Source organism: Schistocerca piceifrons, chromosome 2, assembly GCF_021461385.2.
Source record: "Schistocerca piceifrons isolate TAMUIC-IGC-003096 chromosome 2, iqSchPice1.1, whole genome shotgun sequence".
In the NCBI taxonomy this organism is placed as follows: domain Eukaryota; kingdom Metazoa; phylum Arthropoda; class Insecta; order Orthoptera; family Acrididae; genus Schistocerca; species Schistocerca piceifrons.
In genome coordinates this window covers 547,963,009-547,985,630 of record NC_060139.1, presented here as the reverse complement: position 1 = coordinate 547,985,630, position 22,622 = coordinate 547,963,009, and the positions used below count along the sequence as shown (strand labels likewise).

Sequence of the window (22,622 nt, the reverse complement as noted above, 5' to 3'; positions counted from 1 at the left end):
GGTCCACTCTTTCTGAAGTCACACTTTCTTCCTATGGTCCTCCACAGGAGTGTGTCTGTAGGTATCTTCTCTGTGCCATACTGCACCATCTATGACTGTGTACACAGTGTTTGTGAATGTGCAACTACCCTGCAAACAAAGCCCCGCTTGATAGCTGCCCTGACGTCATCACTGGCGTGTCTGTCTGTTGATACAAATGCCATCTTCTGTGCAGAACACAATTGTAACGACATCTGTTGACAGTTTGTATGATTATATGGTGAATTATAACAATATTATGAAAAGGACAGTTGCCACTCACCATATAGCAGAGATGCTGCATCGCAGATTGGCACAACAAAAAGACTGTCACAAATAAAGCTTTAGGCCATGAAGGCCTTCAACAACAACAACAACAACAACAACAAACACACACACACTCACACACACACACACACACTCACACACACACACACTCACGCAAATGCAACTCGCACACTACTACAGTCTCAGGCAACTGAAACCACACTCACAGTATGGTTTCAGTTGCCTGAGACTGCAGTTTGTGTGTGTGTGTGTGTGTGTGTGTGTGTGTGTGTGTGTGTGTGTGTGTCTGTCTCTATACACGTCTACTGTTGACGAAGACCTTAATGCCTTCCCTTTTCACAATATTGTTACATTCCATCCTGGATTTTCCATCATATGGTGAATTAGATGTAAAACCGGAAAATAGTAGTCTGTTGCTTTAATTTGGACACCAGTGTATATAGCTGCTAGACTGATGACCTCTTCTTTGGGCAGAAGAGGGTTGTATGTTGGTGGTGGAGGAATGCTGTGCAGTCATTGGTGAGAGAACACAGCATGGGAGTCTAAAAATGGTTCAAATGGCTCTGAGCACTATGGGACTTAACTTCTGAGGTCATCAGTCCCCTAGAACTTAGAACTACTTAAACCTAACTACCCTAAGGACATCACAAACATCCATGCCCGAGGCAGGATTCGAACCTGCGACCGTAGCGGTCGCGCGGTTCCAGACTGTAGCGCCTAGAACCGCTCGGCCACACCGGCCGGCCAGTCATGGAGTCTGTCCATTCCATCCACGGACACTGCCACCTCCAGAACAGAGCATTCCTGTAGTATTTTCGTAACTGTGGAATCCAACCCTGTGTCGAGTTGAAATCCACTATCCCTGTATCTACATAGCTGCTGGACTGATGACCTCTTCTTTGGGCAGGCCAACTCCACATCTTCAGAAGAGGGTCGTATGTTGGTGGTGGAGGAATGCTTTGCAGTCATTGGTGAGATAACACAGCATGTCCCTGATGTGGACATTGAGTCATGGTGTCTGTCCATTCCATCCACGGACACGAACACAGTTTCCCAGTCCTGCTACTACCAACTGCTGTCGCAAGAGCAAACACAGTTTTCCAATGTGCAGTAGTGGACTGATGCAGTCAACGCTGTCGCTAATGTGGAAGGTGACAACAACAAGCAGCTGCAAGGTGATTATGAAAGTAAAGAAGGTCAAACTGAACCACCAGTGGGTGAGTTTATGAAACCTTCTCAGTGAAAGGAATAACAAGAAGAGACCAAATTAATTATTTCTTTGTTAAAAGTTAATAGCTAATGTAACTATAAACAGGACCAGCAATGACTTAAATGAAATAAAAAATACAGATTTAAACAAGGAATTAAGCTGTAGATATTATATAAAATAAATAGTTGAATCTCAGAATAGATAGTTTCAATAAATAACTAAATAGTCAAGATAAAAAGAAAGACCGAGAAGTTTCCAGCTGCCATTGAAGCTTCTAACCAAAAAATGCAGACAGATATGCTGAATTAAATGCTAGTGTTATGAAACTTGACAAACTAATGGAAGGAGACACAGTTAAAATCAGATATTAGTATAGTTAACGATCAATTAAATAATTTTAAAACTATCATTAGAAGAAGTGAAAAAAAGAACAAATGTTTGAAAGAGGAGTCCAACAAAAATTTAGAAGCAATGTGAACTGAAGTCATAGAAGTGATGCGGGAAGCATCATCTAATATAAATACCCAAAGAAAATCACAGGAAGAGAATGTCTTGAAAGTAGTACTGAGTTAAGGGAAACACAATACGAATTAGAAACTCTAGAGAAACACGTGGACTGTAACAGTCACTTTTTTACTCAAGCGAAAGAAATATTTCAACACAACCCCACTTGGGAAATGGGAATAGTACCTGTACCTGCAAATTTTGTACTCAAGAGAACATACTGAAAGTTACACTAAATTACTGGGCAAATGGAAGATATGGCTAACCACACAAATGTTAAATGTACTGCAAGGACTACTAGTATAGAAAACGGTGACAGAGACTGTAGGACACGCACAAATTAATTGAAGGAAAAGTTTGAGGAACTGAAAACATAGGAGAAATGAAAATATCATGCCTTCACCTACTGACCATTCATCTAAGAATTTCACTCTTGTTTGGTGCCATTCAAAGTATTTCAGAACCCACCCCATCTAGGTTTGTGTGGTCTTGGGTCCAGTAACTGATTAGTTTCTGATGCTTTCCTCCAAACCAATATTTCTCTTTAAATTACATCTCAAAAGTCTTCCAATTCTGAAATTTCTTCACATTAAGGTCTTCGCATTCTCCAGCTTTGGCCTTTGGATGCCCTCATAAATTTGCTTTTGATTTTGACATTCTGTGTTGGTGTGAAAGCATCTTCAAATGTCCATAAAAAGGCTACAGGATGTAGTTCCCGTTCAGGCTCGGAACACAGAAACTTATTTGAAGAATGTCTCCTACTTATTAGACAAAATTCCTCCAACCACTCATTCATCTTTCCTATCATCTTTCTGGGTGACATCTGACTGATCGGTAGACTGTGGACTTTTAGGTTAAAACCTATTCCTTTCCTGATTTCTTACCTATAAATAAAATTGCACTTTTGCATATCACAACTAATTAAACTTGATATTGTTAATTTTATAATGCCTAAAATAGCCTACTTTCACGTTACCACCTATTTTTGCCTATTTTACCTTTAAAATCCCAAAATACGTATTTTTTTAATGTGACATAAAATTCTTGCATATTGAAAGATTGTAATTGCTGGCTAACTGCCTGTTTCCACAAATATTCGTAGGTCTTGAACTGACGTAAGATGAAAGAAGAACTAAGAACCCTAAAAACATAACAACTAACCTCTTTGTTGCATGCATGGTAGAATACAATTTTTCCACCTGTTGTGTAGAGTGGAAACTCTGGCACCACTGTTGTTTATGACTAGAATTGGAACTAGCTGTTTTCAGCATTTTCTTCGAATTGCAAATTTCTTCTCACATCATCAACACCAGAGCATCTTTGAAGCATAATATTTTCTAAATACTGCTTAAAATTATACTAGAGATACTGGGATTCAACTGTTCACTTTTATTATCATTTTTAAGTTACAGATTTCAATTTTGATATAAAGCAAGCAGTGTGAAAATGTCATACATGAAGGACTAATCAGAAATGTTTTTAAAATGATGCACCAAGTTCTAATTCTTTTAAAGCCTTGAGTTGTAACAAAAATCTATTCAGTGACGAGAGATTTGAAAAACTGCTAAACTGTACTGCATGTTTTGTTTCATTTTATTTCTTTTATTTGCTAAACTTAAGCATTGTTGTCCCTTAAAGTGTCAATACTTTTTATATGCCCTTCTATATAGCATCTTGTAACTTTATTACATTAGATTTCAAGTGTGAGTTGTGTCATGCTATTGTGGCAGCAAATCTCTCTTCAAAAACTAAAAAATCCTGTTTTCAAAGAATTTCTTGAGAAGTACTGCCATCACTCTGTTCCTGTAGATTCAACACTGAGCAAATATTATGTGGATTCAGCTTACACAGATGCATTGTATAGAATCCGAGAAGAAATTGTGGAATCTTACATATGAATTACTGTTGATGGAATCTTGTCCAGTACATGGCAAATTTGATTGTTGGAAAGTTGGACCCAGATGCTGAAGGTGTTATATACAAATGGCATGGATGTGAACAAGATGCTTCTGACCCTCACAGATTCCACTGCATATATGTATTTCAGGTGCTTCAAATTTTCTATTCTTTCAAGCTGCATTTAACTTCTGTAGCATGTGGTACCAACCGTATAGCAGAACAAGTTAATCAATCTCTATTGTAAAGAAAGCTTTTGTTAAGGAACCATCAAGGATATAAGCATTCAAAGAACAATTTCCAGATGTCCCTTGGAACCTGAATCTGTTGTTATCCACTGAAGCATTCGTTAGCAGCAGTGGAATGCTACAGTAAGCATCACCCAGCAGTCCAGAGAGTAACTGAAAATCTACCACAGGAAGCTGCCTCTGTAACTTTAGCAAAACCATTAATCAAAGATCATTCAAATACAATGGGGTTTAGCATATATTAGAGTCAACTACACATTTCTGCCAAGAATTATTTTCAAATTACAAAGCTCAGGGAGACCTAGCTACAGGAACATATCTTTACTGGTGTAAGTCAAAAAGAAAGTTAATTGAAGTGCCAGGAGAAAGGGGAGAAAAATTATGAGCAAAAATGTAAAAGGTTTTGCAGAAGAACACCAGCAAGCAGCATACATATTTAACAGAAAATCCAGCTCCCCTCACAGCAGCATTCCTGTCCAACATGAGCCAAAAGCCAAGTATGTCCCTGCCACATCTGTTGACGTAGAATGTTTTCCTGTTTTTTTGCTTTTAAATTAATACTGACTGATAAAAACCATAGTTTTTCTATGGAAAACCTAGAAAAGGTTTTAATTATTCTGTGAGGCAAACTATGGCCCTTGTCTCAAACCACAAGTTTATCTGTAACATATTAAATTACGTATTACATATATTTCAACATATAGCTGTATGTGTTTGATATTGCATTTTTATCTTACAAAAACTTGAAAGGTTTGGGATGAGTTTGAACATTAAAGTGTTTGGGTGTTTGCTGTGTTGTGCTATTTGGACATTAAGATGGTAGAATATATGCTCTGTTGAGCAACTGTGCATATTTTCATTTTCCTTGCTTTTAATGAACAGTAATATGCTCATGTCGACACTGTGTATTTTACATTATATGCAGTTTCTCTGCATAATACTTTTAGGGTCTATTTTAAATTTTATATAGCATAAATGGGGTACTGAAAAAGTCTATTTTAGCCACCTAAAATGTACTCTTTATGGTCAACAAATCTGCAGTCTACTGATCAGTTAAATATAAACTTCTGCTTGTTCAGAAAAAAAGAGAATGCCAACATATAGATTGTTAACTATAATGTAAATAATAGTTGATATTTTTTATGAGACTGACAATTATTGTTCATTCATGTATCTAAATCTATTGCATAAACAAACTGTCACTCTCGATTACTGTTAAACAGACTTCATTACTTGTGATTGCACAGCTGGAGCAAAATTACTGCTACCAACATTTGTACAGCTAGTGCTAACACAACCACATTTAGCTTGTTTTGTATCTATATGATACAGTTAACAGTTACCGTGTTTTAATACACCATTATTCATTATATTTAATTTTTCTTTCATAATTATTTGATTCTTATTGATGTTGTTTTTTATTATTTTATATGGGAGCAAGCAAGTGCCACGTCCGACTGGGTCTCATCCACTGTGCATCATAGACTGTACACTGTGGCGCCTATCGCACGGGCTACAGATGTTGAGAGGGCAAGCTCCATGATATCGCAAACACTGTTCTTTGGATTTTTTAGTAATTATTATTGTTATTTTCTTCTGTCTTTATTGAGAGATGTTCGTCAGGATGGAGCCAACAGCCTTGCCGCAGTGGTAACACCAGTTTCTGTCACCGTCAGATCACCGAAGTCAAGTGCTGTCGGACTGGGCTAGCACTTGGATGGGTGACCATTCGGTCTGCCAAGCGCTGTTGGCAAGCAGGGTGCACTCAGCCCTTGTGAGGCAAACTGAGTAGCTATGCAATTAAGATGTAGTGACTCCGGTCTCATACACTGACATATGGCCAGGAGAGCGGTGTGCTGACCACATGCCCCTCCATATCCGCATCCAGTGACACCTGCAGGCTGAGGGTGACACAGCTTGCTGGTCGATACTGTTGGGCCTTCATGGCCTGTTCGGGTGGAATTTAGTTTTGTTAGAATGGAACAGAGGCATGTAAATCAGCTCTACCAAGCAGTCTGTAATACAGATGAAGAAAATACATCAGCAAAAATTTACTGTACTTTACAATTGTAATTAAAGAAACTACAATTGAATTTATATCAAGTTAGCTTCTTGCTAAAAAAAGTCATTGAACATGCTAATTCAGAAAATGTGAATGTGTGTGTGTGTGTGTGTGTTGTGTGTGTGTGTGTGTGTGTGTGTGTGTGTGTCAGAAACCCCACATTTGGGGAGCACTGGAGATGAGTTTAATGAGAGACTCTTGGTCTCATCTATTTTGCAAAACAGGTGGAGGTTACCTTCGTCAGCTTAAGCGGAAGTGCTGGCAGCACCTCAATGCTCTCTGCTGCCTGAGCGACACCAACTGGGATGCAGATCGCTCTACGCCGCTGCAGCACTTGTTCAATCCCGCCTTGACTATGGGAGTGTGGTTTATGGTTTGGCGGCGCCCTCAGCATTGCATTTACTCGACCCAGCACACCACTGTGGCGTTCGGCTAGCGGCAGGAGCTTTGAAGAAGTCCAATGATCAGTGTAATCCTGTTATGCACATTGACTGATACAGCCACTGTTTATTGGTGGTGCGGGCCTGTACCATAAGTTCCATTGCCTATGTATGTGCCCTGAATCCACTAATATGGGAACCATCATCGTGCTGGTGTCTTTATCATGGATAGGATGGTCATCATTTGGTCAATTGTCCGAACTAAGGCACATACCCTATCACTTTTGTATCAACCCTTTAATGTCTGTTGTTAATACCTCACTTCAATTTTTGTGATAATGGTAAATCTCTCTTATAATAAGCACTATTTTGCTTTTCTGGGTCTGTCCTTTGAGAGATTGTGTTGTTCTTGTCAGCACAACAACCTAATGCTACTTTTTTCTGTCCTAGGTGTACTTGTTGGTACAGATTTGCAATTCCTTGAGCAGGTGCAGATTGTATTGTTTTCATTAAATTTTACTGTTTGGGTGGAACACTGACCTTTAAAACAGTCTCCTTCATTACAGGAAAAGGGAGTGACTTCATTACAAAGAAACTATGTGGCTTAATGGTCTTCAATGTCTGCTTCACATTAGAGTACTGAGTACATCTTCTGTTGTCCCAAATTTGTCTAATAAGCAGTAGAGCTTTTGAAATTTTAGGTTTTATAGTGAAAAGCGCATTTAGTATGGCACAGACATAGGCATTTTTCTATACTAGAGATCATTTGGGGCTAGAGTGTGATTGTTGCTCCTCCCCTGCTCCTTCCATCACCTCTAATTGACAATGTGAGTTGAAGTGTAGGTCTAGCTGTAGATTAGTTTGGAAAAAAAGGTGACAGTTTGGTCCTGAAGACAGCAAAGCCAATTGGTATGAATGTTAAGTAAGGGTTGTGGTAACATATTGATCTGTATTGTAGCCTACATTAGTGCCATCATTAAAGCAATTTGCTATATTTTATGCATTTTATGTTATACAAATTAAAATGGCAAGGTAAATTCAGAAAATCTGTACTAGATAATGGGCAAGTGTCCAGCGATTACTTTAACGCATATTATATACGTATATTATATATAAACCTTGATTTCCTATACTTTTCTCCTTGAAGCCCCTACATTCATTGTCACAAAAATAATTGTTTTCCAGAGCAAATCAAATGCGTGGGTGGAGCAGTACATTGTGTATTTGGTTCATGGACAGTTGAAACAAATTGCCACATATCACTAGCCTTTGCCAGAAATGTTGGCACTTGAGGCTATGCACTTTAACTTTTAGTAAGATGAAATAAGTAGCTATGTACTCAGCCCCTTTTTAAGGATGAAACATAAAGCTACATACTCAGGTCTTGAATATAAAACTTAATATAAGAATAGAGAGTTCTGTCTTTCAGACAAAACTATCCACTCTTCATAGTATTTCTAATCACACACCAACAACTTATTATCCTTGTTGGTATCCAGAAAACCCTCTTACTGTAATTCAGAGCGGCATGTAGTTCGGCAGTTACAGCAACATGTAATCAACATTTTACTTACTTGAGCAACCTCGGTTAGAAGTGAGCCATTCCAGGGATTCTGCTGATTTTATTGACTCTGAAAGTTCTACTACTACTTTCTAAATAATACACAGGTGGCTATTTCCTCACAAGGGCATTCATCTTGTGTAACATCTCATGAAATCTGTTGTTCCGGAGTGATAACTGTCAAACAGACCAACCAAACTGCTGAGAGTGTTCCTGTTATAAACTATAGATTCCACTCATACCCCACGATCAGGGCAATAATAGTGAATCCAGACATAGCTCAGCATTATCTGACAAATCTAATACTACAAAGGTCAGTATGTGTCCTATATGTTCCCACAAACAACCATATCAGCTCGAAAGCCAACTACTCCATTACCACTTAGCATGCTTAACATGTTGAGGAATTTATTTAAAAGTTTTACCACTTTTGTAACATGGGTGGTGAAGTCAGGATTCCCAGTCTCTGTGGTATGCAACGTTTCACTACCATGTTCCACTTTGACAGCTGAAGAATATCCAGAGTTTACAGTTACAGGTGACTAGTAATATTCATTTATGCCCATATGAGGAACCACCATATGCAGCCAACGCAGTTTCCATGAGGCACACATGATCCGGCACAACCTTAAGGCCTGTATGACTTAGCATGGGCCGACAGCAGTTCTGCAATGACCAATACTTGTACATCCCTCAAGATCACACCAACGGCTGTTACATTACACTTGAAGATGGTGGCATTTCACATTTACCAAACTGCATGAATAACCAACAAATTTATCTGGCCTAAAATACTTTAATGACATTCCTGCAGTTTCTTCAATCATATATCAAACATTTAAGTTCCATGTTTTATGGAACATAACTATAAGGTCCACTCTCTTGTGCAACATATCATATGCTTCACCAAAATAATACATTTTCTGAGGGAGAGAGACTGATTACTGAATAGTTATTTTTCAATCAGAAAAACATGTCTGTATTAGAAAATCCAGTTGGTGCAGGTACTACCATCTACTGCAGGAAGAGGATGTACATCTCAAAACGAAATACATATATGCATAGCAAACAAACAGTTTTAAAAAATACAACAGGTATAGTATCTGCAGGACACGAACATGTTGGTGAGGTTTAGAACTATGCATTCAAGTAAACCAAATGTTCAAAATTGCAGTTATAATAATGAACGCTTATATCCTCATGACTGGACCAGGAAGAGTGAAGACATTGGCAACACTACCAGCTAAAATTTTCATAGTGAACTCACCTTTCATTTTTTTAGTTTATATATAATATACGTATATAATATGCGTTAAAGTAATCGCTGGACACTTGCCCATTATCTAGTACAGATTTTCTGAATTTACCTTGCCATTTTAATTTGTATAACATAAAACGCATAAAATATAGCAAATTGCTTTAATGATGGCACTAATGTAGGCTACAATACAGATCAATATGTTACCACAACCCTTACTTAACATTCATACCAATTGGCTTTGCTGTCTTCAGGACCAAACTGTCACCTTTTTTTCCAAACTAATCTACAGCTAGACCTACACTTCAACTCACATTGTCAATTAGAGGTGATGGAAGGAGCAGGGGAGGAGCAACAATCACACTCTAGCCCCAAATGATCTCTAGTATAGAAAAATGCCTATGTCTGTGCCATACTAAATGCGCTTTTCACTATAAAACCTAAAATTTCAAAAGCTCTACTGCTTATTAGACAAATTTGGGACAACAGAAGATCGTTGTACCTGCGACATCACTAAGATGGTGGACACTCTTATTTCAAGCTTATGCAACACGATGATGACCACAACATAACTCAATACAGAAGCGAACAGACACAAATAATACAAAAAAATACTTAATTTCAGTTGTGGAAATTAGGAGGTTTTAGGTGGGATGAACTAAATACATGACAGTGCTAATAATCAAGATGGACCAAAACAAATGCTAACTCAAAAATCAAGTATATAAAATGCTTATAAATAAACTCAGCCACAGTGAAAAAACGGTATTGGAGACTTGATTTGGCCTATATAGCTCACATAAAGTCCACGATATCACAAACTCACACACAACTCCAAAATGTTGGTTGGTTTGTTTAAAAGAGGGGGAATGGACCAAAATGCTTGGTCATTGGTCCCTTGTTCCAAATAAGACAATGCCACAAGGGGGAGAATAAAACAAACAAGACATACAACACAAAACGGAAAGAAAAGAAAAACCACAAGAATGAAGGAAAAGTAACAAACACTAAAAGGAACAAAAGAGGACAAGAAAACAACATAGAGACGCAAGAAGAGAGTAAAACAAGAAAGCAGATTACAGTGGCTGGCCGACTACAAGCATAAAGGAGATACCAGCCACTCTGCAACACATTAAAACCTCCACCCTAAAAGCGCTAGGGTGGAGGACACAGAGGGACAAAGGACATGTGCGAAAACTTAGATCAAATGATAAAACCCACCCTCACAAATAAAATGTAAAACTAAAGCTGCTGTTGAGGTACTGTTGCCCAACACCGAAGGTAGGGTGCTGGGAAAGTTAAAAGTCTGCCACAGAGTGGCTAAAAGTGGGCAGTCCAGCAAGAGGTGGACAACCGTAGTTTGTGAGCCACAGCGACACCGATGTGGGTCCCCGTGACAGAGCAGGTAACCATGTATTAGCCATGTATGGCCAATGCGAGGCCGGCACAGTCCTGTGAGAGGACTGCATGGAAGACTTTCACACATTCATAGTCTCCTTAATGACATGCAGTTTGTTCGCATACTGTTACACCATTCTGTCTCCCGAAACCGAAAAACCCTGTGGCGTAAGACAGAACGCAGGTCAGGTTCAGAGAAGCCGATTTCCATAAGCGGTTTCCACGTAGCCTGTTTGGCCAGCCTATCAGCAAGTTCATTGCCTGGGATTCAAACGTGACTTGGGGTCCAGACAAACACCACTGAACAACTGGGCCATTCCAGGGCATATATGGACTCCTGGATGGTCGCTACCAAAGGATGACAAGGGTAGCACTGGTTGATAGCTTGTAGGCTACTCAAGGAGTCAGTACACAGAAGAAATGAATCCTCAGGGCATGAGCGGATGTGCTCAAGAGCACGAGATGTAGCCACCAGCTCTGCAGTGAGAACACTGCAGCCATAGAGCAAGGAATGCTGTTCAATATGTCCTCCATGGACATACTAGAAGCCGACATGACCATCAGCCATCGAGTCACCGGTATAAACCACTTCATGCCCTCGGTACATGTCAAGAATCGACAGGAAGTGGCAGCAGAGAGCTGCGGCATTAACTGAATCCTCAAGGTCATGTGAAAGGGCCTTGGTGTACACCATGGAGGTGTACAGGAATGGACCTCAAGTATAGGTGGTAAAGGCAAGGGCTCCAGTTTGAATAGAAGGGATCGGACGCGAACTGCAATTGTAAGCCCTGACCTGGGCCACTGATGCGGGAGATGAACCGCCATAGGTAGGAATAGGAGACGGTAATACGGATGCGCAGGAGAACTACAAACATGTGCAACGTAACTGGCAAGCAGTTGTGCATGCCTAACCGTCAATGGAGGGGCCCCAGCTTCCATCAGGACACTGATCATTGGACTTGTCCTCAAAGCTCCTGCCGCTAGCCGAACGCCACAGTGGTGTGCTGGGTCGAGTAAATGCAATGCTGAGGGCGCCGCCAAACCATAAACCACACTCCCATAGTCAAGGCGGGATTGAACAAGGGCTGCAGCAGTGTAGAGCGATCTGCACCCCAGTTGGTGTCGCTCAGGCAGCGGAGAGCATTGAGGTGCTGCCAGCACTTCCGCTTAAGCTGACGAAGGTAAGAAAGCCAAGTCAATTGGGCGTTGAAAACTAGTCCTAAGAATCGATATGTCTCCAATATAGTGAGTGGATCGTCATTAAGGTAAAGTTCTGCTTCCAGAAGAATGGTACGACGCCAACAGAAGTGCATATCACACGACTTTGCCACCGAAAACTGGAAACCGTGATCTAGAGCCCATGACTGTGCCTTGTGGATGGCTCCCTGTAGGCTCGGCAACACCAGTACTGGAGGAGCAGTACAAATTGCAGAAGTCATCTGCATACACAGAAGGTAAGACTGACGGCCCTACAGCTGCTACTAGACCATTAATGGCCACTAAAAATAGAGATACACTCAATACAGAACCCTGTGGGACCCTATTCTCCTGGATACGGTAGGACCTATGGGAAGCACCAACTTGGACACAGAAAGTCCGACGCTACAGAAAATTTTGGATAAAAATCGAGAGCGGCCTCGGAGACCCACTCGGATAATGTGGCAAGGATATGATGTCACCAGCTTGTGTCATACACTTTTCATAAATAAAAAAAGACAGCAACAAGGTATTGGCGTCTGGAAAGGCTGTTCGGATGGCAGACTCGAGGGACACAAGATTATCAATGGTAGAGCGACCCTGGTGGAAACTGCCCTGGCATGGAGCCAGTAGGCCATGTGACTCCAGGACCCGACCTAACTGCTGACACACCATACGTTCTAGGATCTTGCAAAGAACGTTGGTGAAGTTGATGGTAACGTCAAGGACACTTGCTTGGGGTCTGGTACCCAAAACCACGTCTGATCTTCATCCAGACTCGATGTGTGGCAGGCCTCTCCCAACACTCCTGTTTCCAACTTTTGATAAGCTGGCGAACATGGGCACAGAGCCGTTTAAAGGCTATTAGGTGCTCTAGGGAAGGGTGCTGCTTATGTCGCTGTAGAACTCGCCGAACACTCTTTAATTGCCTCAGCGACTTCCGGTGACCACCAAGGTACCGATTTTCACTGGGGGCACCCCAAAGAATCAGGGATCGCATTTTTCGCCACAGAAACGAATGTTGTAGTTACCTGCTCAACCACAACATTGATGGCACCATGTGACAGATTCAACAGTGACAGTAGAGGTGAAGGCTTCCCAGTCTGCCTTGTTAAAAGCCCATCTGGGTAGGCGTCCATGGGCATGACACTGGGGGAGTGACAGGAACATGAGGAAGTGGTCACTACCACACAGGTCAAACTGAGACGAAAGTTTCGACATCTCTGCCTCAACCAGTAAGCATGGTGCCACCACATGAAGGGTTATGAGTGTTAAAATCTCCCAAAAGTGGGAAAGGTTTAGGGAGCTGAGCAATCAGTGCAGCCAATGCGTTCAGGGGTACTGCACCATCTGGAGGAAGATATACATTGCAGACAGTTATTTCCTGCATCTAAGTATCCTGACAGCCACAGCTTCAAGAGAGGTTCGAAGGAGCACAGGCTGACTACATACCAAGTTCAGGACATAGACGAAAACTCCACCTGACACTCTATTATATTCACTACGGTTCTAGTAATATCCCCTGTAGCCACGAAGGGCAGGGGTCAAGCTTAACAACTGCCGTAGCTCAGCCAGGTGGTGCAGAAAACCGCCGCAATTCCTCTGGAGGATAATGTGATTGTGAGGCTGAGAATGCATGGAACACTGAAGCAGCTTACGAGTCACCTGCTGCCACAGACTTATTTCCTGAGCAGTCTATGTCCATTGCGTCTGAGGGTCCGGCGAGATCTACGTCCTCAGCAGATGACAGAATCTCCACCCCATCCCCAGATGCTGAGCTTGTAGGTAGCAGTGCTGTGGGTGCCACCGCAATTCATTTGGTCTTGGTGGTCATCTTTTTGGGTGTCTCTCACTGCTCCTTGGGTTTCTCTTGTTGGGAGGCCTTCACTGCTTCAGCCTCAGGGACTGAGGATGATCGTGAAGCCCTACGACAAGCTGCTTTGGGGCACTTCAGCCACTGGCGGGTGTCATCTTTCCCACTAGCAGAAACCTGGGAAGGGAGTGACCCAAGGGACCCCTTCCAAGCGAGAGGAGCCGAAGAAGACTTAAGCTTCTCCGACTGAGAAGTGGGGACTGGTGTCCCCAATGGGTGGGGGGGGGGGGGGAGGGGGCAGTGCTCCTGAGGGAGGTGGTGCGGGAGCAACAGGGAGGGAAGTGCCCCCCACCATCAAGGGGGCAGGTGTGGTCTTCCGGCTCAGAGAGCCGACTGGAAATCGTGGAAGTGATGGGGCTAAAACTGTTCTCATAGCAGCAGCATAAGAGGAGGTCATAGCCACAGGATGGAGGCGCTCAAATTTCCTCTTAGCTTCAGTGTACGTCAGTCGGTCCAGGGTCTTATATTCCATGATTTTCCTTTCTTGCTGTAAAATCCTGCAGTCTGGCGAGCAAGGAGAATGATGCTCTCTGCAGTTGACACAGATGGGAGGTGGGCCACATGGAATATTGGGATGCGAAGGACGTCCACAATCTTGACATGTGACGCTGGAAGTACAGCGGGATGACATATGGCCGAACTTGCAGCACTTAAAGCACCGCATCGGGGGAGGGATATATGGCTTGACACCACAGTGGTAGACCATCACCTTGACCTTCTCAGGCAATGTGTCACCCTCGAAGGCCAAGATGAAGGCACTGGTGGCAACTTGACTATCCCTCGGAACCCTATGGACGTGCCAGACAAAATGAACACCTCAGAGTTCTAAGTTGGCGCTCAGCTCATTGTCAGACTGCAAAAGAAAGTCCCTGTGGAATATAATACCCTGGACCATATTTAAGCTCTTATGCGGATGGATGGTAACAGAAACAGCCCCAAACACGTCACAAGTAAAGACCCTGACCACATTCTGGACAAGCCCTCCACCTACCCAAACTTGTCCTCTAAATGCTCAACAAAAAACTGAGGCTTCATTAAAACAAAGCAGTCCCCATCAGCTCTCATACATATGAGATAATGGGACGATAAGGTTCGTTGCCATCCTTAGCATGGCGTTTCTCCCATGGTGCGGCCAGAGAGAGGAATGATTTAGGGTCGTACTTGCTAGCGTTGTACTGAGACCTGGAACACTTAGAGACTACTGGTGTGTGATCACCAGCAAGTAATGACATGGTACGCTTCATCAAGCGGCATCCACCCTGATGCCACCCAATGACCATGGGTCCCACCCAGCCGCAGCAAAGGCCACCTGGCAGGATGGCCATTGCCAGGAGTCATGATGCCCCAGGGTGACGGGCATCTACTCCTTGGCATACGTGGGGAGTTAACGGCACTGGCATCAGCACAGTGATCCCTGTGTGGTCAGGGGGCTACAACCAACAGGGTACTTGGTGGCCCTAACACAACAGACTGGCTACAGTGCTGGATATCAGGCGCAACCAAGCAAACAGGTCCATTATCATCGTCAACGCAGAAAACAGTACAGCACAGTGGATGGAGGAAAATGCCCAACAGCTGGAGAATGAGCAGAAGTGCAGATCCACGTTGACAAAGGATGCAAGAGGTCTCTATGCATGACGGGCAAGATGCAACATGTAAGGTGCTCTTCCGCAACTGGCTCACTCTACGGGAAAACTTGGAAAAATGGGGGTCAAACCCGAAAAGGGACCATCACATAAAGGTCGAAATGTGTGAGACTCCTTTTAGTCATCTCTTACGACAGGCAGGAATACCTCGAGCCTATTCTAATCCCCGGATCCGCAGGTGGACAACTACAAAACCCAGAACCAGAAATTTCACTTGGCTTATATAGCTCAAAAGAAATCCACAATTTTATATATAACTCAACAAATCTCTTATCCAAACCTTCACTACATAGCTAAAACAAAGTCCTCAGTACCACACAACCAAAACTCACCAACATGATATCTAAAATTTGACTTCACCAATGTATGTAAAACAAACTCCACAATGCATGCCAAGCACAATCCAACATAATTACCAACAACTAACAACACAACCTCATAAAAATGCATTAATATCAGTTTTGATACACAAGAAACAATTATGCATGTCAACAGATACACCATGCATACTTCAATTTAAAAAATAATAAAACCAAACAAATCACTCTTACCAACCAAAGCCAGCTGACACACAAATCTAGCAATAGCAAAAATGCCACTAACATAAACTCTGAGATGGCCAGCCTAGACCTGTCAAAACGAGGAACTCTCTGGATACAATGCCACACACGGCCCATCGACAATGCAACACTCCTGGTCCCTAGTCCTAATGCAGTAATCTTGCTAAGTTCTCAAAAAAAAAAAAAAAAAAAAACTCCAGCCATAAACAACAGACCACATTAATAATTCCAAATTTGAAAATGACTATAGCCCATAATTGCCAACATCAAAATAACTGACCAATAAACCGCCACAACTCTTGCAATATTATTCTCACAGACAGCGTTACAGAAGTCCAATGCATCACTAACAGCACTCGCAAACAATTTAGATAAAGAAAAGGCATCCCACAGTACAGGGTGCCACCGTGTATTCCCAACATACCCTCTGTAAACATGATATATTCAAAATATGCCACACCACCATTATTTCACACAGTTATGTCACGAGTCAAAGCAGGCAGGTGGTACGACAAACTTCAGTTGACCCACATATTTCTGATAAGTATTCTGGTGCACATTAGATATACCACATTACGTGAATAGAGTTGTGGCACCTTAACCTTTGGAGCCCTTGTGCTTGCTGTCCTGACCTCATTATTCCTCCACCAATCACCTGATTAAAAAAGGAAAAAAAGAAAAACCTTATACAGCTCCCTCAAATGACACTACAGAGCGACAAGACTATAGATGCCTTGATCTCCCACATTTCTGTAAACAACTGGATACAGACCCGCTGGCAACCATATCGCACTATGCTTCCTACTTTGCCATAGCATTGTTAAAAACAGTTGAAACTAAGAACAATGCTTACTAACAGAAAATAATTTCAGTATTCACATTAAACTGCACTTGGGTAACAGTCCACTTCCACCATCAGAATCTGAAATAACAGCATCTCCACCCTCGCACAAAAACATTAAAGCTACATTTATACTAAAAAATCAATGTAGTTCAATAACCATTTCCCAGGTTAGCAGTAACTGCCAGCAGACTTAAAACTATAAGTAATTAAAGAGTGAACCTGAATTCTACTGACACAATTTTGGAGGTTATTAAGGGATTTTTCACAGTATTTTGGTACAAGAGACCCTGTGTCTATGGTGGTTCATTGCAGAGTCATTGCTTTTCTCTTTAAAACCATTCCAATATATCGTTTAATTTTCAGCCCCAGCTACACATTTTTTAACACGACATGTTTCAATATCCCTGGGCATCTTTAGATCAAAAAACAATGTTAAACTAATCATGTATTGTCTATTACTGTACAAAAAGTATTCTACATGAATGTAGAATTTGTCTACGCAGTTGTGTCAGCAAATGTCATGTCTTTGCCAAAACCACACATGCAAGTGCTGTGATATGCAACTGTGGTCCACGTTTTAAATTGGCAATTGGTAATGGGAGGTGGGGGGAAGGGTGACGGAGAAATGTGGGGCAGGGCGGGTTGGGAGAGTGAAAAGAAGGCAGGGGGAAAGGGGGGGGGGGTTAGATTTACAATAAGTATTACACTAACTTGTGTAAAAAAGAGTGTCTTACCGTACACTAAAATTATAAACAATAAAATTATGTAAAATATTTTCATGTTAAAATTAAAGGTACAGAACAAGGAGGGAGGGATGTCATGAGCACACTGGATTACATTTGGTAAAACATTATAGTAAATTTTTAAACGTAGGTAATAAAATTGCAAAAGTAAAATTATGTAAAAATTCTCATTAAAATATTAAGAGTGTAGCACAATGGATGTGTAAACTGTACAAGGCATAAAACAATAGAATTATAAAAGTGAAATTATGTAAAGTAACTAAAATCAAATTAAGTGACTTAAATATTAAAAGTTTAAGACATTGGAAGTGTAAAGCCATGACAGGTATAAAATAATAAAATCATAATTAAGTGAAACTATGTGTGTAACCATAGTTACAGCGAACAGGATGTGGCAGTTATGGTTAAATTCAATTGATTTCACTTAGTGGCATCGTATGACATGCAGTTTTACAGTATGTACGGAAGCCAGTCTGCACACTCGTTTACTTTCGGGATGTTGTGTGAGCCAACACACTGCTGCTCTCTTTAATCGGTGAGTGGGACTGTTGCTCATATGAGCGCTGTGTAGAGATATACAATTGGGAGAGGCCTTCAAAGTTTCTAAAAAATGCTTAGTCAACAAAAACATTCTGTTAATTTAACAAGCACCCAGGCTCCTCTAAAAAGTGTTTGACAATCTCAATTTCTTCTGACACTGTAAGGAAGTATCCCTTAGGTTCATTGCGTTGCACTTCCAAGCACATATCAATGGATAAATTCTACGCCTATGTACCATACTTCTCTGCTTTATTTAAAATAAGAAAGTAAATGTTTATTTTTACTTAGTTTCTAGATGTGAAGAAGGTCCACAGAGATGAAAACATGTCACGTACAGTATTAAAAATGTGTAACTGAGTCTGAAAGGTAAACAATATATTAGAATTGTGATAAACATTAATACAGTTGTTGTTCTTTCACAACTTACATTCCAGTACAGTGTCATTACATTGCATTGCATTTCATATCTCCATTTATCTTTCCATCTATACTGCACCAGAAATTCATGCACAACAGGGCAAATACATTAATAGTAGGGGCTATTAGCTGTATTGCTCATTTCTGCCTTAGATTTGTTTTTAAGACGATGTCACTTGTATGCCACAGTTATGCACAGCAGTATGAATAGGTTTGTTAATGAAGAGATGGCCATGTGCACCTTGTGAATGCGATGGGAGAGCTGTTCCAGTAATGACAATAAACACATCACAACACTTTGTGCCGGCACATAACTGCAGTAGCAAAATCAAATTCTTTTGTGTCTGAATGGAAGAGAATGAGTTGGAGACAAACATCCTCCAATTAGCATGTTGCAATATCTCTGAACTGAACACTTGTAAACAACTGTTTTGAAAATCTTACATGGACAGTAAATGCACCTGAACCACCGACAGGAAGTGCACATATTGCAGCCAGCGAACTTACAAAGTCGAGGGAGTTTTGTAAATTAGTCCATACAGCAATATGTAGAAAACCACTATTTTCCTGTTGTTTACAGATGAAGCTATGTTTACAAGAGAGGATGTTTTCAAGACAATGGGATGGCGCAAACCTGAACGCACTGGTTTGTCGATCCAGTTCGCTGTGAATGTTTTTATTATTGGGGTGGTACTGTCAATAAATTTCCCATCATACTGACTGCGTATCACAGATTTTTTCGCTGTTGTGAAGGTATATTCACTGTATGAAAGGCAACTGGAGGTAACTGTGTGACAAACCGGCTTTTCAACAAAATACTCAGGAATTATCTCTGGACAACATCCGAAATTTAGTCGGTAGCGAAAGGATTTACCATGTACAACTCTTAATATAACAACATTAATCCACAATAGACATAACAGGAATATCCATTGAAGTTTACTTTACCGACCTCAACAGAGCCACCAGTGAAAAAGGCACCGTGTTTAACGTCGACGTCAAACCTAAAACAATGAATAAAATATAATTTTCGAATTAATTTTCAATGTCACTGTTTACAGTATCGTAATTTAATTTCACTCTAAATAACTGCACTACTTTAAAACATATCTCAATTGTTGCACTCACGCATCTCTTATTTTCTTGCTGGCAACCATACTAAAATCGACGACGGACTTGGTGTGACACCCAAATTTACCTACTACTACGACTGACACATTGTTGTTATCTGAACGCTGCACACAACTATGTTTACTATTGCGCAAAAACCGTATTTCGCGTCCGACAACCACGTGTTTGTCAACACACTTTCAAAGATTATACCTGCAAGATATGCTACAGAAAGATGCATTTCGGGGCAGACGGAATTCGAAACGGCTCGTTGGCTAGAGACAACGAAAACTTGCACACACATGCTCCAACAATCTTCCGCGGAGGCCATGGTCCACAACAGCGGATTCTGGTTTTCTAATGCTGCTTTATCCATGAACTGAAATAAGTCTTGCAAGGCTAAAAACAGTTTAGCTTAAGAGCTCACAGAACGCCAACAAAAGAAAACAGCTCAACAAGTATAGGATACAAGAATAGGTTTCTCGTAGGAATCGTTTGGAAGCGTCAAACACTGTAACATGAGGTTACATGTCCAAAAGTAGCCCATTTCTACTGCAGCTGCTAAGAAAAATAGATGAATAACTGTATGTGTCAGAAATTTTTAGCCTTAAAATTCTCATTTCTTTGCAAAAGTCCTGCATCAATCCACAGTTCATTGAGTACTATAACGAGTATAAGAAAACATGAAGGAAGGTTCTGCTTGAGGCAAAAATCATTCAGTGACAACACGATACTATATAATGCAGAAAATAAGTGTTGTGGCATGTTATAACACAAGAAATGGAAAAGACAGGCCCAAGTATAATACTTCATTTTATTTCTTTACTGGTCCTTTTAACTATCTATTGTACAAGGCATACAACATGATACTGGACAAGTCGTAGTGATTTACAATACACATTTAAATCCTACAAGAACTTTTACATTGATTTACGCTTAATTTTATCACAACTGAAATTTCAGCTTTCATACATGATACTTAACACAAGTAATTCAATCAGTTCTTATACATAAAACATTTGATTAACATTTCACTCATTCTCTTTTTAATATTTGGAAATAAATTTTTATGTTTGAAGATGTTCATCTATATTATAACAACACTTTTGCAATAAATATTTATGGACTGCAGTTTTAAATTTTGAAATGTATTTTTTGTTTTAATGTTTCTAGATAGGTTATTGTATAGCCTGTTTCCTGTTTGCAGTGGTCCATTCTGTTTTAGTGTTGTGTATGCATGTTGACCATGTATATCCCACATTCTCCCTGTGTTGTTCAGATGGATATGCTGGTTACTTGATACATGATTGCAGCTATTTTCTAAGGTTTTCCTAACAAACATTAAGACATGTAAAATATATAGACAAGGTAGTGGAATGATGTGGAATTTCTTAAATAAGGGGTCACATGAGCTTCTTGAGGCAGCATTTTCTATGTCTCTTACAGTTATCTTTTAGCATATTAAAGACCATATGCTAGCAGATGCTTTTCCCCAAAAGATTATGTCATATTGCAGTAAGGACTCTGCCTGTGTGATGTATAAAGCTTTTAGTGTCTCTTTCGATGTGCAACCAGAAAGAATTTCGATAGTATAACCAATGGTATTCAAATTACTTGCAATGTATTTTGCATGTTGGACCCATTGTAGATCTTCTTGAATTCATATTCCAAGAAATTTTGTAGAGCTTACATTTTCAAGGGTTCTGGTAAACAACTTTATGTCTGGTGTTAGTGTACATTTATTCTGCATTATGTGTAAGTGCATTTTCACTGTTTTTATGTGTTTATTATTAAATTGTTTCCAGAAAACCAGTCTGTAATGTGCATGGTACACTTTTTAATCTCTTGCAGTAATTCTTCTCTGGTCCTTTCTTTTAGTATCACATTTGTGCCATCTGCGAATTTTATGTAATTGTGATGTGGACCGGTCTGTTCCAAGTCATTTACAAAGAGTAGAAACAGAATTGCTCCTAGAATGCATCCTTGTGGTACATCGTACTGCTTTTCTGGGTAGTAGTACTTTATCCTGTTCCCTTCTAGGATAGCAAGCTCAACTAATTGCTCTCTACTTTGCAGATTTGATTTTAATAATTCATGAACCGGGCCCCTAGAACCCACAGATTCCTGTTTCTTAAGCAAGGTGTTGTGATGACATCAAATGCTTTAGAGCGGTCTAGAAATAAGGCTGAGGTATACTCTTTGCTGTCTATTGCTTTTAATGCTTCATTTAGGAATGCAAAAACAGCAGCCCCAGTAGATTTAGATTTTCGGAATCCGTGTTGCGTATTTGAGAAGTAATTACTTTTTCTATAATACTGATTAGTCTTTTATAACAGATTTTTCAGTTATTTTGGAAAAACTCAATAGTAGTGAAATAGACCTGTAGCTTTGTACTTCTGTTTTTATCCCTTCTTGAACAGGGGTTTTCTTTTTACTTTCTTCAATTTTTATGGGAACACCCCTTCTGATAGAGAACAGTTACAAATGCCGACAAGTGCCCTGTCCATGAGAGGAGCACATTTCTTCAAAATGTGGTCAGTGATATTGTTAGTACCAACAGAGAAATTGGGTTTCAGTTCTCAGATTACAGTATGTATTTCATTTTCATGGGTGGGGTATAGAAAATGAGATTTATTATTTATAGTACACCTGGATTGATTTCTAGGAGTACACTGATTATTTTGTTTTATAAGGTGTTCAGCTATCTGTGTAAAATAGGAATTAAATCTATTTGCAATTTTTGTAGGTTCAGTTACGACAGTAGACTTCTCCATTACACAGTTAATATTATGTAATCTGTCTGCTCTGCTGCAGTTCCCTTAAACAATATTCCATATGGCTTACATCTTATTGGCAGAATTTTTGAGGA

At 40.4% G+C, this 22,622-nt stretch overlaps 1 protein-coding gene across 1 annotated transcript in view; it reads right to left on the bottom strand.

Annotated features, from left to right (window-relative positions):
* LOC124776667 (transducin beta-like protein 3) overlaps positions 1–19,942 on the bottom strand; it is a 177,072-nt gene extending 157,130 nt beyond the window's left edge. Inside the window, exons 1-2 of the mRNA XM_047251768.1 lie at positions 19,772–19,942; positions 19,596–19,647 (exon numbers count right to left, since the gene is read on the bottom strand). Of these exons, the coding sequence (XP_047107724.1) occupies positions 19,596–19,647; positions 19,772–19,800 (81 nt within the window). The 5' untranslated portion in view covers positions 19,801–19,942. The remainder of the gene's footprint in view (positions 1–19,595; positions 19,648–19,771) is intronic.
* Between the last annotated feature and the right edge of the window lie 2,680 nt (positions 19,943–22,622).